The sequence below is a fragment of the Pseudophryne corroboree genome, chromosome 2, assembly GCF_028390025.1.
Source record: "Pseudophryne corroboree isolate aPseCor3 chromosome 2, aPseCor3.hap2, whole genome shotgun sequence".
Classification (NCBI taxonomy): domain Eukaryota; kingdom Metazoa; phylum Chordata; class Amphibia; order Anura; family Myobatrachidae; genus Pseudophryne; species Pseudophryne corroboree.
In genome coordinates this window covers 319,669,334-319,686,309 of record NC_086445.1, presented here as the reverse complement: position 1 = coordinate 319,686,309, position 16,976 = coordinate 319,669,334, and the positions used below count along the sequence as shown (strand labels likewise).

General features: G+C 47.8%; 1 protein-coding gene across 16 annotated transcripts in view; it reads left to right on the top strand.

The window, feature by feature from the left end:
* The window catches only part of MYCBP2 (MYC binding protein 2), a 705,517-nt gene that overhangs the window by 653,345 nt on the left and 35,196 nt on the right, over window positions 1-16,976 (top strand). For all 16 annotated transcript variants that reach the window (XM_063952980.1, XM_063952968.1, XM_063952974.1 and 13 more), the window contains 2 exons: window positions 2,864-2,960; window positions 6,523-6,642. In XM_063952980.1, coding sequence (XP_063809050.1) covers window positions 2,864-2,960; window positions 6,523-6,642 — 217 coding nt within the window. The remainder of the gene's footprint in view (window positions 1-2,863; window positions 2,961-6,522; window positions 6,643-16,976) is intronic.

Sequence of the window (16,976 nt, the reverse complement as noted above, 5' to 3'; positions counted from 1 at the left end):
CAAGGATGCTTACCTCCATGTCCCAATTTGCCCTTCTCACCAAGGGTACCTCAGGTTCGTGGTACAGAACTGTCACTATCAGTTGCAGACGCTGCCGTTTGGATTGTCCACGGCACCCCGGGTCTTTACCAAGGTAATGGCCGAAATGATGATTCTTCTTCAAAGAAAAGGCGTCTTAATTATCCCTTACTTGGACGATCTCCTGATAAGGGCAAGGTCCAGAGAACAGTTGGAGGTCGGAGTAGCACTATCTCAAGTAGTTCTACGACAGCACGGGTGGATTCTAAATATTCCAAAATCGCAGCTGTTTCCGACGACACGTCTGCTGTTCCTAGGGATGATTCTGGACACAGTCCAGAAAAAGGTGTTTCTCCCGGAGGAGAAAGCCAGGGAGTTATCCGAGCTAGTCAGAAACCTCCTAAAACCAGGCCAAGTGTCAGTGCATCAATGCACAAGAGTCCTGGGAAAAATGGTGGCTTCTTATCAAGCGATTCCATTCGGCAGATTTCACGCAATAATTTTTCAGTGGGATCTGCTGGACGAATGGTCCGGATCGCATCTTCAGATGCATCAGCGGATAATCCTGTCTCCAAGGACAAGGGTGTCTCTTCTGTGGTGACTGCAGAGTGCTCATCTACTAGAGGGCAGCACATTCGGCATTCAGGACTGGGTTCTGGTGACCACGGATGCCAGCCTGAGAGGCTGGGGAGCAGTCACACAGGGAAGAAATTTCCAAGGAGTGTGGTCAAGTCTGGAGACTTCTCTCCACATAAATATACTGGAGCTAAGGGCAATTTACAATGCTCTGAGCCTAGGAAGACCTCTGCTTCAAAGTCAACCGGTGCTGATCCAGTCGGACAACATCACGGCAGTCGCCCACGTAAACAGACAGGGCGGCATAAGAAGCAGGAGGGCAATGGCAGCAAGGATTCTTCGCTGGGCGAAAAATCATGTGATAACACTGTCAGCGGTGTTCATTCCGGGAGTGAACAAAAAACTGGACAGGTATTGCGCCAGGTCAAGAGACCCTCAGGCAATAGCTGGGACGCTCTGGTAACACCGTGGGTGTACCAGTCGGTGTATGTGTTCCCTCCTCTGCCTCTCATACCCAAGGTACTGAGAATTATAAGACGGAGAGGAGTAAGAACTATACTCGTGGCTCCGGATTGGCCAAGAAGGACTTGGTACCCGGAACTTCAAGAGATACTAAGAAGGGACTTGCTTCAGCAAGGATCATGTCTGTTCCAAGACTTACCGCGGCTGCGTTTGACGGCATGGCGGTTGAACGCCGGATCCTAAGGGAAAAAGGCATTCCGGAAGAGGTCATCCCTACCCTGGTCAGAGCCAGGAAGGAGGTGACCGCACAACATTATCACCGCATTTGGCGAAAATAGGTTGCATGGTGTGAGGCCAGGAAGGCCCCCACGGAGGAATTTCAACTCGGTCGATTCCTGCATTTCCTACAAACAGGAGTGTCTATGGGCCTCAAATTGGGGTCCATTAAGATTCAAATTTCGGTCCTGTCGATTTTCTTCCAGAAAGAATTGGCTTCAGTTCCTGAAGTCCAGAAGTTTGTCAAGGGAGTACTGCATATGCAACCCCCTTTTGTGCCTCCAGTGGCACTGTGGGATCTCAACGTAGTTCTGGGATTCCTCAAATCACATTGGTTTAAACCGCTCAAATCTGTGGATTTGAAATATCTCACATGGAAAGTGACCATGCTGTTGGCCCTGGCCTCGGCCAGGCGAGTGTCAGAATTGGCGGCTTTGTCTCACAAAAGCCCATATCTGATTGTCCATTCGGACAGGGCAGAGCTGCGGACTCGTCCCCAGTTTCTCCCTAAGGTGGTGTCAGCGTTTCACCTGAACCAGCTTATTGTGGTACCTGCGGCTACTAGGGACTTGGAGGACTCCAAGTTGCTAGATGTTGTCAGGGCCCTGAAAATATAGGTTTCCAGGACGGCTGGAGTCAGGAAAACTGACTTGCTGTTATCCTGTATGCACCCAACAAACTGGGTGCTCTTGCTTCTAAGCAGACGATTGCTAGTTGGATGTGTAGTACAATTCAGCTTGCACATTCTGTGGCAGGCCTGCCACAGCCAAAATATGTAAATGCCCATTCCACAAGGAAGGTGGGCTCATCTTGGGCGGCTGCCCGAGGGGTCTCGGCTTTACAACTTTGCCGAGCTGCTACTTGGTCAGGGGCAAACACGTTTGAAAAATTCTACAAATTTGATACCCTGGCTGAGGAGGACCTGGAGTTCTCTCATTCGGTGCTGCAGAGTCATCCGCACTCTCCCGCCCGTTTGGGAGCTTTGGTATAATCCCCATGGTCCTGACGGAGTCCCCAGCATCCACTTAGGACGTCAGAGAAAATAAGAATTTACTTACCGATAATTCTATTTCTCGTAGTCCGTAGTGGATGCTGGGCGCCCATCCCAAGTGCGGATAGTCTGCAATACTTGTACATAGTTATTGTTACAAAAATCGGGTTATTATTGTTGTGAGCCATCTTTTCAGAGGCTCCGCTGTTATCATGCTGTTAACTGGGTTCAGATCACAGGTTGTACAGTGTGATTGGTGTGGCTGGTATGAGTCTTACCCGGGATTCAAAATCCTTCCTTATTGTGTACGCTCGTCCGGGCACAGTATCCTAACTGAGGCTTGGAGGAGGGTCATAGGGGGAGGAGCCAGTGCACACCACCTGATCCTAAAGCTTTTACTTTTGTGCCCTGTCTCCTGCGGAGCCGCTATTCCCCATGGTCCTGACGGAGTCCCCAGCATCCACTACGGACTACGAGAAATAGAATTATCGGTAAGTAAATTCTTATTTTTGTATTTATTTCTTTTTTGTTCTTGATCAGTTACCTGAGAAGAGGTGAAAGTCACTGGTGGATGAAGGGTTCTACGCCAACTCAGATCTCAGAGATCATTATTAAATTAATTAAAGACATGGCAGCTGTAAGTATTATTAATCAGTGATGCGTAAGGCTACATTTCTGTAATATTTGTGTTACATTTATGCTTACCTCTCAGATTTATAGTTTGTTTATGGAAATTGTAATATTGTTTTCTGCATTCTTGAATGATATGAATGTAAATACTGTATATCGTGTCAGTTCTAAGGAGTTGAATTTTTCCACGTTAAATCACATTGTTTTATCTAAAAAATAAATAAAATACATAAAAGTTGGAATATACTGGGTAATACAGAACATTTCTCATGGTTTACGGAGGTCACTACCATTTATGCTTGATTAGTGAAGGGTAAGTTCGTGTCCATCCAAACACAAAGTAGTGAAGCGCACTGTTCAACTAACATATAATTTGTAGAGCCAGTTAAAACAAGTATTAGAAAGTACAGCGTGGTTTGGCAATTATATGGCCATCTCTTAACCTGACCCCCACTCCCCATTATTCTGTCACTGTAAACCGTCATTTTAGCTACAGTGCTATTAGCCAGGTCACAATGCATATATTCCCATTTATTTTCTTCCTGTTCAGTTGCTTACCTTTTTTGAATGTGTGATGGGTTTGTTTTTTTATGTGTGAATTTGAATGGAAGTAAATTTGATTTGGTTGATACATGAACTCTCCTAAAAGAGACATTCCTATTTACTTGTGTTTTGGACTGCAACAATTATGGACTGCAACAATCATGTTGTGTGTTCATTCACAGAACACAGTGAGTGTTTTTTCCTTTAGGACTTGTAGACAGATGAGTGGATTAGACAAGCACAAACGGTATTTCTTGCCCTGCGGCTAAATGTAGATCAGTGCAAATGTATGTGCAAACCGCTGCACAGTTTGGAAGGGATGCCAATAGCATCCGGGGGGAGTTAGGGTTAGGCACTAGAGTGGTGGTTAGCCGTAGCTGCCACCTCCCTATATTTAGCCCTAGCTAGGTTTAGCCCTAACTGCCACCCCAGGAGGGTTTGTTGGGGGGGTGTTGTGTACTTACCCACCAGAGGTGTCGGGATTCTCGGATCGGGATGCCGGGGTCAGTCATCCGGCATCACCTTTACACCTTCGTTCTTCTGCTTTATGCTGTCTTGTAACCAATGTGTGCTCCCGTGATCCAGTAAGGTAAACAAATTAGATTTAATGCTAACTAGTTTATTTCCATTGTATCATTCCTACAGCACAATTGTATGTTTCAAATTGTATACAGGGTTAAACTTGTGCATAATGTAGTATGTACCTAACTATGTATGAGGGGTTAGGGTCACATCCCCCCTTTCACATTGTAGTGTTTGTGGTACTGTGTGTTACTTGTGGTTTCCCAGTGTTATGTTTTCCAAAAGACACTGCACTGGTAATTTGGAAAATTGAAAAATGTCAATAGAAACCAACCATTTGAGAGAAAATATTGAAGTAAGGGCCATTAGAAGATCCCTGTAAGACTCAATGGGGGTTGGAGGTGCGCCACTAAGCTAAGTTGTAGTATTTTTTGGGGGGAATTTTTTAGTGTGGGTCACTAGTGGACCTATCACTAAAAGAGGCTTAGTGTGTGGCGCACTCTTTTGAAATGATTATTGTGTATTAAAATATTTCAAACTTTTATTTCCATATCTAAAAGAATTTTTTTAATATCTCGAGCAGGAATTCTATCCTATCTGATGGCCTGAAAAGTGCAAAAATTATAATTTTTATTTTATTTTATATATATAAGTGTAAGATTCATGTATTTTGCCTATAGAATTGGGTCATCAAAATGATGCCAATTATCAGTAAATTGGTTATTCCCCCAAAAAAATTCCCAGTGTTATGTGCCTGAGAGGATGTGTGGGGATGAGTGGCAGAAACCACTTCCCACTACTGTTTAAGAGACTATCCCATGGTACTAGGGGATTATGAAAACCCATACAAATTATATCTGAGACCATGTAATCCATTATATTCCACCAGACCACTCTAATCAATAGTACATTGTTACAGTGAGAAATTTGCAGAACTTTGCATAGTTGAACCCTATCCATGAGACCTGTCAAGCAAAAGAAGACAACAACCTATTGCTTGCTGTGTATGGCACACAGCCTGGGGCTGATGGTGGAGCTTGCGGTGTATGGCACACGGCCTGGGACTGGTGGTGGAGCTTGCTGTGTATGGCACACGGCCTGGGGCTGATGGTGGAGCTTGCTGTGTATGGCACCCAGCCTGGGGCTGATGGTGGAGCTTGCTGTGTTTGGCACACGGCCTGGGACTGGTGGTGGAGCTTGCGGTGTATGGCACACGGCCTGGGGCTGGTGGTGGAGCTTGCTGTGTATGGCACACGGCCTGGGGCTGATGGTGGAGCTTGCTATGTATGGCACCCAGTCTGGGGCTGATGGTAGAGCTTGTTGTGTATGATTGGGCAGAAATCACTTCCCACTAATGTTTAAGAGACTATCCCATGGTACTAGGGGATTATGAAAACCCATACAAATTATATGTGAGACCATGTAATCCATTATATTCCACCAGACCTCTCTAAGAAATAGTGCATTGTTACAGTGAGAAATTTGCAGAACTTTGCATAGTTGAATCCTATCCATGAGACATCAAGCAAAAGAAGACAACAAACTATTGCTTGCTGTGTATGGCACTCGGCCTGGGGCTGGTGGTGGAGCTTGCTGTGTATGGCACCCAGTTTGGGGCTGATGGTGGAGCTTGCTGTGTATGGCACACGGCCTGGGGCTGGTGGTGGAGCTTGCTGTGTATGGCACACGGCCTGGGGCTGGTGGTGGAGCTTGCTGTGTATGGCACACGGCCTGGGGCTGGTGGTGAAGCTTGCTGTGTATGGCACACGGCCTGGGGCTGGTGGTGGAGCTTGCTGTGTATGGCACACGGCCTGGGGCTGGTGGTGGAGCTTGCTGTGTATGGCACACGGCCTGGGGTTGGTGATGGAGCTTGATGTGTATGATTAGGCTTGTCGTACTATCCCTTTAAGCCGGGACCCTTATGAATTGCTGGCTGACTTCAAGCCTGCATTTCACCTGGTTTTAAACAGCCACAGAACCTGTGTAATTAAAGAGTGTCCCAGTTTAAATGGATAGTATTTTACGCCTATGTGTGATGCCGCAGCCTAGAGCTAATGGTGGAGCTTGCTGTGTATGATGCACATCCGAGAGCTGATGGTGGAGCTAATAATGTAACAGAAACTGTAGGTGTTCTGACTACATGATGGATGTTGGGTGTTAGTTATTTGGGGGCCAGCCATCACCACAGTGCAGTTAAATTTATTGTTATGTTATCTCACATAATATTTATCTACCTACCTCACATCTATCTAATCTATCTCATATATACTGTGTGTGTGTGTGTGTGTGTGTGTGTGTGTGTGTGTGTGTACTGTATCTCTGTATATCTTATCTATAGTATCTAAGGGCTGAGCAGATAGCCCAAGCAGTTCTTATCTGCTGTCAAATTGTATGTAAAGTGAGTCAGATGTCTTATTTAGTATAACAGGTCCTAATTAGAAAAGGAAATAATTTATGTAAAATTCCACCACATGACTTATCCTCTGCTTCCTGGGTTTCAATAGGGGCACCTTTCAGAGGCATGGTCTCGTGTTACAAAAAATGCAATTGCAGAGACAATCATTGCACTGACAAAGATGGAGGAGGAGTATCGGTCCCCTGTAAGATGTATCGCCACCACCAGGGTGAGATTTAGTTATTTGTCATAATATTTTGCTAAAGAAGTTTTTGTTGCTTTTGGGAACTGTTGTAGTAGCTAAGTCTGTTTGTATGAACCCATCATAAACTATTCATATTTCTTTTTCATCCACTAGGGGTCACTGGAGTACTCTTGGGATATGGACGGCTTCCGCAGGAACAGGGCACTGAATATTTAAATTTAGAACACTCCACCCCTCCATATCCCAGAGTACCTCAGTGTTTTTTCTGTGCTCAAGTAGCAACAGGCTTGTGTGGCTTAGTCCACAATTATTTTGAATATTTTTATTTTTTTGTTAATATTTTTTTCTTTTTTCATACCACATCCCTTTCTCCCTTCCAAAAGGCCAGGGTCAGGGATAGTGGAAGCTGCTACAAGCAGCTGTGGCGTGTCGGTCCTCACTACAGAGCACCCATCCTGCAGAAAGGCTGGACGGAGCTTGCGGAGAAGCCCCGTCGTAGCCTCACCACAGGCGTCCAGGTATGTTGGGGGACGGGGCGGTCAGCTCACGCTGCCGCCCCGCTGTGTGGGGACACTGTTTCTTACAGCATACAGGCGCCCGCCGCCGCTGCTCCGGCCGCTGCTCAAAGCCGATTCGATGGACCGCGCTCCCCGCCGCCCGCTGTCCGTTCTCCAGCTCGTCCCGCTACCCGTCTCCCGCTGGCCGCCCCACACTACCGCTGGTTGCCCCACACTACCGCTGGCCGCCCCTTGGTTGCCACTACCCGCGCCCCGGCCCTTTTACATGCTCATTGCCACGGAGCATACAGGGGGGGGAGAATCACAGCACCATTATAAGTAGCAAGCAGCTGCACGAGGGGGGGCAAGCCGCAGCAGTATGCTAGGCTGCATGGATAATATACATAGGATTTTTGTTACACTATACAAGGTTATATATCTGTTTAAAAGATTATGACCTGTACTGTGATTATACTGTAAGCATGGCATGGGGGCCATTTTAACCATGCTTCCTGTGTCTTCCTGTTGTGATTCCAGAACGTTCAAGTACTACATCTCTACTCCACCGGAAGCGCAGGGGTGTTAGTGGGAATTTGGGATCACATTTCATAGGACTGGCCACGTGTACTGCACTTGGCCAGATATATATATCACACACACCATAGTACTATTTTACTGAGTCGTACAATTGTCTGTTTTTGTATATTGTATTGTCTGTCTGCATAATGAGAAAGGCACCAGCAAAAACTAAAAAGCAGGTTCACTGCAAGGTCTGTAGCAGTGTGTTACCGGATGGATGATGGATCTACCACATGTAAAGTATGTTTTGTGGATTCAGTTACGAATACAATTTCTGCTCCGGTTTTAAAGCCAGTTTCCTCCCCGAACCCTCCATGGGAAATGCTAGCCAATGTGCTGGCTGGGTTGCAATCAGAATTGACCGCCGCTCAACAAGAGCGGGAAGCGGCAAGATCTGAGTCTAGGGTGAGACCGCCAGAACTACTGGAGGCGTCTCAGCCTTGCGAAAGGTCCAAATCCATTTTGGGTAGACGGGATAAATTTCATATGTCTTATAATTTACCTGTTTCGGCTATGTTGCATTCTGACGATTCCATGCCAGACCTCACGGCACAAGATGAGGAGGGCGAAGTGGAGTCAGATAGTGATGATTTTAACAGCCCAGGCATTGATAATCTCATCAGAGCAGTGCGTCAGTCTCTGAAGTTTACAGAAACGGAGGAGCCTCTGACAAATGATGAAGTCGTATTTACTAAACGACAGAGATCTCCAATGTGTTTTCCTGTTTCGGAGTCTCTTAATAAGATGTTGGTAGAAACACGACAGAATCCAGATAAACGGTTTTCTATACCTCGCAGATTTAAGTCTAGTTACCCGTTTCCAGACTCGGTGACATGTACATGGGAGAATCCACCAATGGTTGATTCGTCTGTGTCGAAACTTACAAAGAAATTAACCATACCAGTGCCAACTGCTACTACGCTTAAAGACCCTTCAGACCGCAAAATAGAAACTATGCTAAAGTCCATGTATATAGCAGCAGGAGTGCTGCTGAGACCTGGGTTGGTTGGCATTTGGGTCACTAAGGCGCTCATAGTATAGATAACAGAACTCAAGTCTGCCCTACATGACGATCACCTTAGACTTCTTGCTGATCAAATGTGTAAGGCTGCGGAGTATCTATGTACAGCTTCTACTGACGTCTGTCAGCTCACTTCTCGCATTTCATCGTCACTGGTTACAGTACAAAGAGCTCTCTGGCTGCGCTCTTGGCAAGCGGAGGCAGAGGTCAAAAGAGGTATAGAGGCGTTACCTTACGGTGGCGAGAAGTTGTTTGGTCCTGAATTGGACAAATGGATTTCTGAGGCCACGGGAGGAAAGTCTGTTTTCTTACCATTGCCTCCAACGGTACCAAGACGGAGATACTCTGGACCTGCGTTCAAATCCTTTAGACCTCAGCCCTTTCGCGGGCGTGGCAGAGGAACAGCCACGCCTGGTAGACGGGGTCGAGGACGTGGTTTCCAACAAACCAACACAAGTCGTCAAGACGCTAAGGTCACCGACAAGCCAGTGGCATGACGGGCTCCCAGCCTATCTCGGATCTCCAATTGTGGGAGCACGCCTTCAGACGTTCCATTTGGCGTGGTTCCAGACATCCACAGATGGGTGGATCCGCAATTTAGTGTTGAGGTTACGAAATAGAGTTCGACTGTCTTCCGCCACTGCGGTTTTTCAAGACAGGACTACCTCTCTCGGACGACAAGAGGGCGGCTCTGCAAATTGCCATTCAGTCCCTACTGGATTCAGCAGTTTTGATTCAGGTCCCAGTACAACAACAAGGCCAGGGTTATTATTCCAGTCTGTTTGTGGTACCGAAGCCGGATGGCTCAGTCAGGCCAATATTGAACTTAAAGGGTCTCAATCAGTACGTCACTTACTACAGATTCAAGATGGAATCTCTGCGGTCAGTAATTGCAGGTTTAGAGCCAAAGGAATTCATGATTGCACTAGATCTCAAGGATGCGTACTTACACATTCCGATTTGGCAACCTCATCAGAGGTTCTTGCGTTTTGCAATACGCCAGAACCATTACCAGTTTCAGGCTCTACCGTTTGGCCTCTCGTCAGCGCCTCGGGTATTCACCAAAGTGATGTCTGTGATGATAGCTCATCTCAGATCCCTGGGAGTGACAATAGTTCCGTACTTAGACGATCTGCTCATCAAAGTCCCGTCTCAACAGATGCTTCTCCAACATGCGCTGCTAACGTACAATGTACTGGTTCACCACGGTTGGATTGTCAACTTCAAGAAATCACATCTAATTCCGTCTCAACGACTTCAATTCCTAGGTATGATTCTCGATACGGTAAATCAAAGAATTTACCTACCACAACAGAAAGTACAGATTATTCGCAATCTGGTACAATTAGTGCTCAAGCCACGCACAGTCTCGGTACATTTGTGCATTCGCCTCTTAGGAACAATGGTGGCGGCTTTCGAAGCGCTTCAGTTCGGAAGATTTCACTCACGTCCTTTTCGACTGGATGTGCTCGCACAGTGGTCGGGCTCACATCTGCAGATTCACCACAGGGTGAGGTTGTCGCCACGGGCAAGGGTGTCTCTACTCTGGTGGCTCAAAGTACACAATTTAACCGCAGGGAAACTGTTCGGCGCCTGGAATTGGATAATTCTAACGACAGACGCGAGTCTCAGAGGTTGGGGAGCTGTAGTTCAAAATTGTCAGCTCCAGGGTCTCTGGGTGGATCACGAAAGATTGTTGTCTATAAATGTCCTGGAACTCCGCGCAATTAACAATGCGCTACGACAAGCAGTACACATGCTTCGGTCTTAGACTGTCCAGGTGCAGTCAGACAACGCGACGGCAGTCGCGTACATCAACAAACAAGGAGGAATGAGAAGCCGCATGGCAATGCGGGAAGTAGCTCGAATCCTCAATTGGGCCGAGCATCACCAAGTGATAATGTCGGCAGTGTTCATTCCGGGAGTGGACAACTGGGAGGCGGATTATCTCAGCCGTCGGGATTTTCATCCAGGAGAATGGGCATTAAATCCAGAAGTGTTTCACATGTTGGTCCAGAGGTGGGGTTACCCTCAAGTGGACCTGATGGTGTCTCGCCACAATCACCAAACGCCCCAGTATGTGTCCAGAATGAGAGATCCAAAGGCAGTGGCGGTGGATGCTCTCACAATCGCTTGGCCGTACAGCCTAGTGTATCTGTTTCCACCGTTTCCGCTGCTCCCTCTGTTGCTAAAATGGATCAAAAGAGAGTCGGTCACAGTCATACTAGTGGCGCCTCATTGGCCTCGGAGAGCTTGGTTCTCTGATCTCCGCGGACTACTCGCAGACGATCCTTGGCCGCTCCCACTACGTCCGGACTTGTTACAACAGGGTCCGTTCCTTTACCCCGATTTAGCGCGGCTGCGTTTGACGGGGTGGCTATTGAGACCGCACTCTTAAGAAGAGAGGGCATTCCAGAATCAGTTATACCAACCATGTTACGAGCTAGGAAGCCGGTTACGGCAGCTCATTATTACAGAATTTGGCGTGCCTATATAGGTTGGTGTGAAGCTCGGAAGTTTCCGACATCATCTTTCAAGTTATCCCATCTTTTGTTATTTCTACAGACGGGGTTAGATGGAGGACTGCGTTTATCTACATTAAAGGTGCAGGTATCTGCGTTGTCAATTTATTTTCAAAGACGATTGGCTCTATTGCCGTCGGTACACACTTTTCTGCAAGGTGTCCTCAGAGTACAGCCTCCATTCATTCCACCTACAGTGCCATGGGACTTGAATCTGGTTTTAGATTTCTTACAGTCTTCATATTTTGAACCCTTACAGCAAGTGGATATTAAGTTTCTCACTTGGAAAACAATTTTTCTTCTAGCCTTAGCTTCGGCAAGGCGTGTTTCAGATTTGGGTGCCTTGTCATGCAAGCCACCGTATTTGGTGTTTCATGATGACCGAGCGTAACTTTGGACGAATCCCGCTTTCTTACCAAAGGTAGTGTCATCTTTTCACATCAATCAACCAATAGTAGTTCCTGTGTTAACAGGACATTCTGGAACTCTGGATGTGGGACGCGCATTACGCGTTTATGTATCCCGAACGTCTACAGTTCGTAAGACGGATACGTTGTTTGTTCTCTATGATGCTGCCAAGACGGGTTGGCCAGCTTCTAAGCAGACCTTATCCAGGTGGATAAAACTGACTATACGTCATGCTTACCTTCATGCTAGGTTACAGCCGCCTACATCAGTAACAGCTCATTACACACGTTCTGTGGGAACTTCATGGGCAGCTGGTCGTGGAGCTTCTACGACGCAGCTTTGCCGTGCGGCTACATGGTCATCAGTGCACACGTTTGTGCGCTATTACAAGTTTGATACGTTTGCGGCATCAGCATCTAGCTTTGGCCGCCTAGTGTTACAGGTGCCAAACAGCTCTCCCGCCCAAGAGGGAAGCTTTGGTACGTCCCAAGAGTACTCCAGTGACCCCTAGTGGATGAAAAAGAAAATAGGATTTTGGTACTTACCAGGTAAATCCTTTTCTTTGAATCCATAGGGGGCACTGGACGCCTACCCAGAGCAGTTTTACCTGGTTTGTGGTAAGTTCAGGGGATCTTATGGTAACACACTCTCACCGACTGGTTCAAATTATCAAGTTCTATCGGTTATGGTGTCAACTGTTTAGTTGTCAGTAACGTTATGTGTCAACTTCATTGTTGTCCGTTATGTTATATGTAATTCTCCATTGTCAACCTCTCTATAGCTCCTGTTCGGCTCAGTAAAAAAACACTGAGGTACTCTGGGATATGGAGGCGTGGAGTGTTCTAAATTTAAATATTCAGTGCCCTGTTCCTGCGGAAGCCGTCCATATCCCAAAAGTACTCCAGTGCCCCCTATGGATTCAAAGAAAAGGATTTACCTGGTAAGTACCAAAATCCTATTTTCAGAGGCAGCAAGGTCATGTCTGAATAAATGATGACTGTAACAGGATGAAATCACTCTGCTACCTTGTCCACAGTGAATGTGATTGCACTGATTTATATTTAGGCTCCTCTACCATCATTATTCTGTCATTATTGACCACTCCTACTTGACTTAGGGGTATATTCAATTAAGGTCGAAACTGGCGTCTTGTCGAAAAGACTGCAGTTTTCGACCTATTCAGTCCCGAGCATTTTATTTCGACAAGTCTGGGAATTAGACTTGTCGAATAGTACGTGAACTGGCGGTATAGCTTCCCATTCATGTACTTCTGAGGGAAACGGCGCCAAATACGTCAGGTTTTGGCCCCGTTTCCGACCATCTCAGTCGGACTGAGATAGGGGACCTGAGAGGGGGGAGAGCTGCGGGCAGACGGGGGAGAGCCACGGGCAGACAGGAGATAGCAGCGCTACAGCGCTGCAGGAGGATGCGTCATAGCTGCCGCTCACTGCAGCGCTCACCCGGCTCCAGCAAGTGAGGTACCGCTTGCTGGAGCCGGGTGGACACTGGCGTGAGGTCTGGCGGCTATGACACATCCTCCTGCAGCGCTGCTGTCCCCCCGTCTGCCCGCGGCTCTACCCCTTCTCCGGTCCCTCATCTCAATTAGACTTTCTCTGACGTCCTAGTGGATGCTGGGGACTCCGTCAGGACCATGGGGAATAGCGGCTCCGCAGGAGACAGGGCACAAAAGTAAAAGCTTTAGGATCAGGTGGTGTGCACTGGCTCCTCCCCCTATGACCCTCCTCCAAGCCTCAGTTAGATTTTTGTGCCCGGCCGAGAAGGGTGCAATCTAAGTGGCTCTCCTAAAGAGCTGCTTAGAGTAAAAGTTTTGTTAGGTTTTTTATTTTCAGTGAGTCCTGCTGGCAACAGGCTCACTGCATCGAGGGACTTAGGGGAGAGAAGTGAACTCACCTGCGTGCAGGATGGATTGGCTTCTTAGGCTACTGGACACCATTAGCTCCAGAGGGAGTCGGAACACAGGTCTCACCCTGGGGTTCGTCCCGGAGCCGCGCCGCCGACCCCCTTGCAGATGCCGAAAAGTGAAGAGGTCCAGAAACCGGCGGCAGAAGACTTTTCAGTCTTCATAAGGTAGCGCACAGCACTGCAGCTGTGCGCCATTGTTGTCAGCACACTTCATAGCAGCGGTCACTGAGGGTGCAGGGCGCTGGGGTGGGCGCCCTGGGCAGCAATGATAGTACCTTATTCTGGCTAAAAATACATCACATATAGCCCCTGGGGGCTATATGGATGTATTTAACCCCTGCCAGGTCTCAGAAAAACGGGAGAAGAAGCCCGCCGAAAAGGGGGCGGGGCGTATTCTCCTCAGCACACAGCGCCATTTTCCCTCACAGAAATGCTGGTGGGAAGGCTCCCAGGCTCTCCCCTGCACTGCACTACAGAAACAGGGTTAAAACAGAGAGGGGGGGCACTTATTTGGCGATATGACTATATATATTAAAATGCTATAAGGGAAAAACACTTATATAAAGGTTGTCCCTGTATAATTATAGCGTTTTTGGTGTGTGCTGGCAAACTCTCCCTCTGTCTCCCCAAAGGGCTAGTGGGGTCCTGTCCTCTATCAGAGCATTCCCTGTGTGTGTGCTGTGTGTCGGTACGTGTGTGTCGACATGTATGAGGACGATGTTGGTGAGGAGGCGGAGCAATTGCCTGTAATGGTGATGTCACTCTCTAGGGAGTCGACACCGGAATGGATGGCTTATTTAAGGAATTACGTGATAATGTCAACACGCTGCAAGGTCGGTTGACGACATGAGACGGCCGGCAAACCAATTAGTACCTGTCCAGGCGTCTCAAACACCGTCAGGGGCGTTAAAACGTCGTTTTACCTCAGTCGGTCGACACAGACACGGACACTGACTCCAGTGTCGACGGTGAAGAAACAAACGTATTTTCCTTTAGGGCCACACGTTACTTGTTAAGGGCAATGAAGGAGGTGTTACATATTTCTGATACTACAAGTACCACAAAAAAGGGTATTATGTGGAGTGTGAAAAAACTACCTGTAGTTTTTCCTGAATCAGATAAATTAAATGAAGTGTGTGATGATGCGTGGGTTTCCCCCGATAGAAAATTATTGGCGGTATACCCTTTCCCGCCAGAAGTTAGGGCGCGTTGGGAAACACCCCTTAGGGTGGATAAGGCGCTCACACGCTTATCAAAACAAGTGGCAGTACCGTCTCCAGATAGGGCCGCCCTCAAGGAGCCAGCTGATAGGAGGCTGGAAAATATCCTAAAAAGTATATACACACATACTGGTGTTATACTGCGACCAGCGATCGCCTCAGCCTGGATGTGCAGCGCTGGGGTGGCTTGGTCTGATTCCCTGACTGAAAATATTGATACCCTTGACAGGGACAGTATTTTATTGACTATAGAGCATTTAAAGGATGCATTTCTATATATGCGAGATGCACAGAGGGATATTTGCACTCTGGCATCAAGAGTAAGTGCGATGTCCATATCTGCCAGAAGTTGTTTATGGACACGACAGTGGTCAGGTGATGCAGATTCCAAACGGCACATGGAAGTATTGCCGTATAAAGGAGAAAAAGACAACGTCTTTTCAGCCTCAGTCCTTTCGTCCCCATAAGGGCAAGCGGGCAAAAGGCCAGTCATATCTGCCATGGGATAGAGGAAAGGGAAGAAGACTGCAGCAGGCAGCCCATTCCCAGAAACAGAAGCCCTCCACCGCTTCTGCCAAGTCCTCAGCATGACGCTGGGGCCGTACAAGCGGACTCGGGTGCGGTGGGGGGGGTCGTCTCAAGAGTTTCAGCACGCAGTGGGCTCACTCGCAAGTGGACCCCTGGATCCTACAAGTAGTATCCCAGGGGTACAGATTGGAAATTCGAGACGTCTCCCCCTCGCAGGTTCCTGAAGTCTGCTTTACCAACGTCTCCCTCCGACAGGGAGGCAGTAGTGGAAACAATTCACAAGCTGTATTCCCAGCAGGTGATAATCAAAGTACCCCTCCTACAACAAGGAAAAGGGTATTATTCCACACTATATTGTGGTACTGAAGCCAGACGGCTCGGTGAGACCTATTCTAAATCTGAAATAGTTGAACACTTACATACAAAGGTTCAAATCAAGATGGAGTCACTCAGAGCAGTGATAGCGAACCAGGAAGAAGGGGACTATATGGTGTCCCGGGACATCAGGGATGCTTACCTCCATGTCCCAATTTGCCCTTCTCACCAAGGGTACCTCAGGTTCGTGGTACAGAACTGTCACTATCAGTTTCAGACGCTGCCGGTTGGATTGTCCACGGCACCCCGGGTCCTTACCAAGGTAATGGCCGAAATGATGATTCTTCTTCAAAGAAAATGGACGATCTCCTGATAGGGGCAAGGTCCAGAGAACAGTTGGAGGTCGGAGTAGCACTATCTCAAGTAGTTCTACGACAGCACGGGTGGATTCTAAATATTCCAAAACCGCAGCTGTTTCCGACGACACGTCTGCTGTTCCTAGGGATGATTCTGGACACAGTCCAGAAAAAGGTGTTTCTCCCGGAGAAGAAAGCCAGGGAGTTATCCGAGCTAGTCAGGAACCTCCTAAAACCAGGAAAAGTGTCAGTGCATCATTGCACAAGGGTCCTGGGAAAAATGGTGGCTTCTTACGAAGCGATTCCATTCGGTAGATTTCACGCAAGAACTTTTCAGTGGGATCTGCTGGAAAAATGGTCCGGATCGCATCTTCAGATGCATCAGACGGATAACCCTGTCTCCAAGGACAAGGGTGTTTCTTCTGCGGTGGCTGCAGAGTGCTCATCTACTAAAGGGCCGCAGATTCGGCATTCAGGACTGGGTCCTGGTGACCACGGATGCCAGCCTGAGAGGCTGGGGAGCAGTCACACAGGGAAAAAAATTTCCAGGGAGTGTGATCAAGTCTAGAGACTTCTCTCCACATAAATATACTGGAGCTAAGGGCAATTTACAATGTTCTAAGCTTAGCAAGACCTCTGCTTCAAGGTCAGCCGGTATTGATCCAGTGGGACAAAATCACGGCAGTCGCCCACGTAAACAGACAGGGCGGCACAAGAAGCAGGAGGGCAATGGCAGAAACTGCAAGGATTCTTCGCTGGGCGAAAAATCATGTGATAGCACTGTCAGCAGTGTTCATTCCGGGAGTGGACAACTGGGAAGCAGACTTCCTCAGCAGGCACGACCTCCACCCGGGAGAGTGGGGACTTCATCGGGAAGTATTCCACATGATTGTGAACCGTTGGGAAAGATCAAAGGTGGACATGATGGCGTCCCGCCTGAACAAAAAACTGGACAGGTATTGCGCCAGGTCAAGAGACCCTCAAGCAAT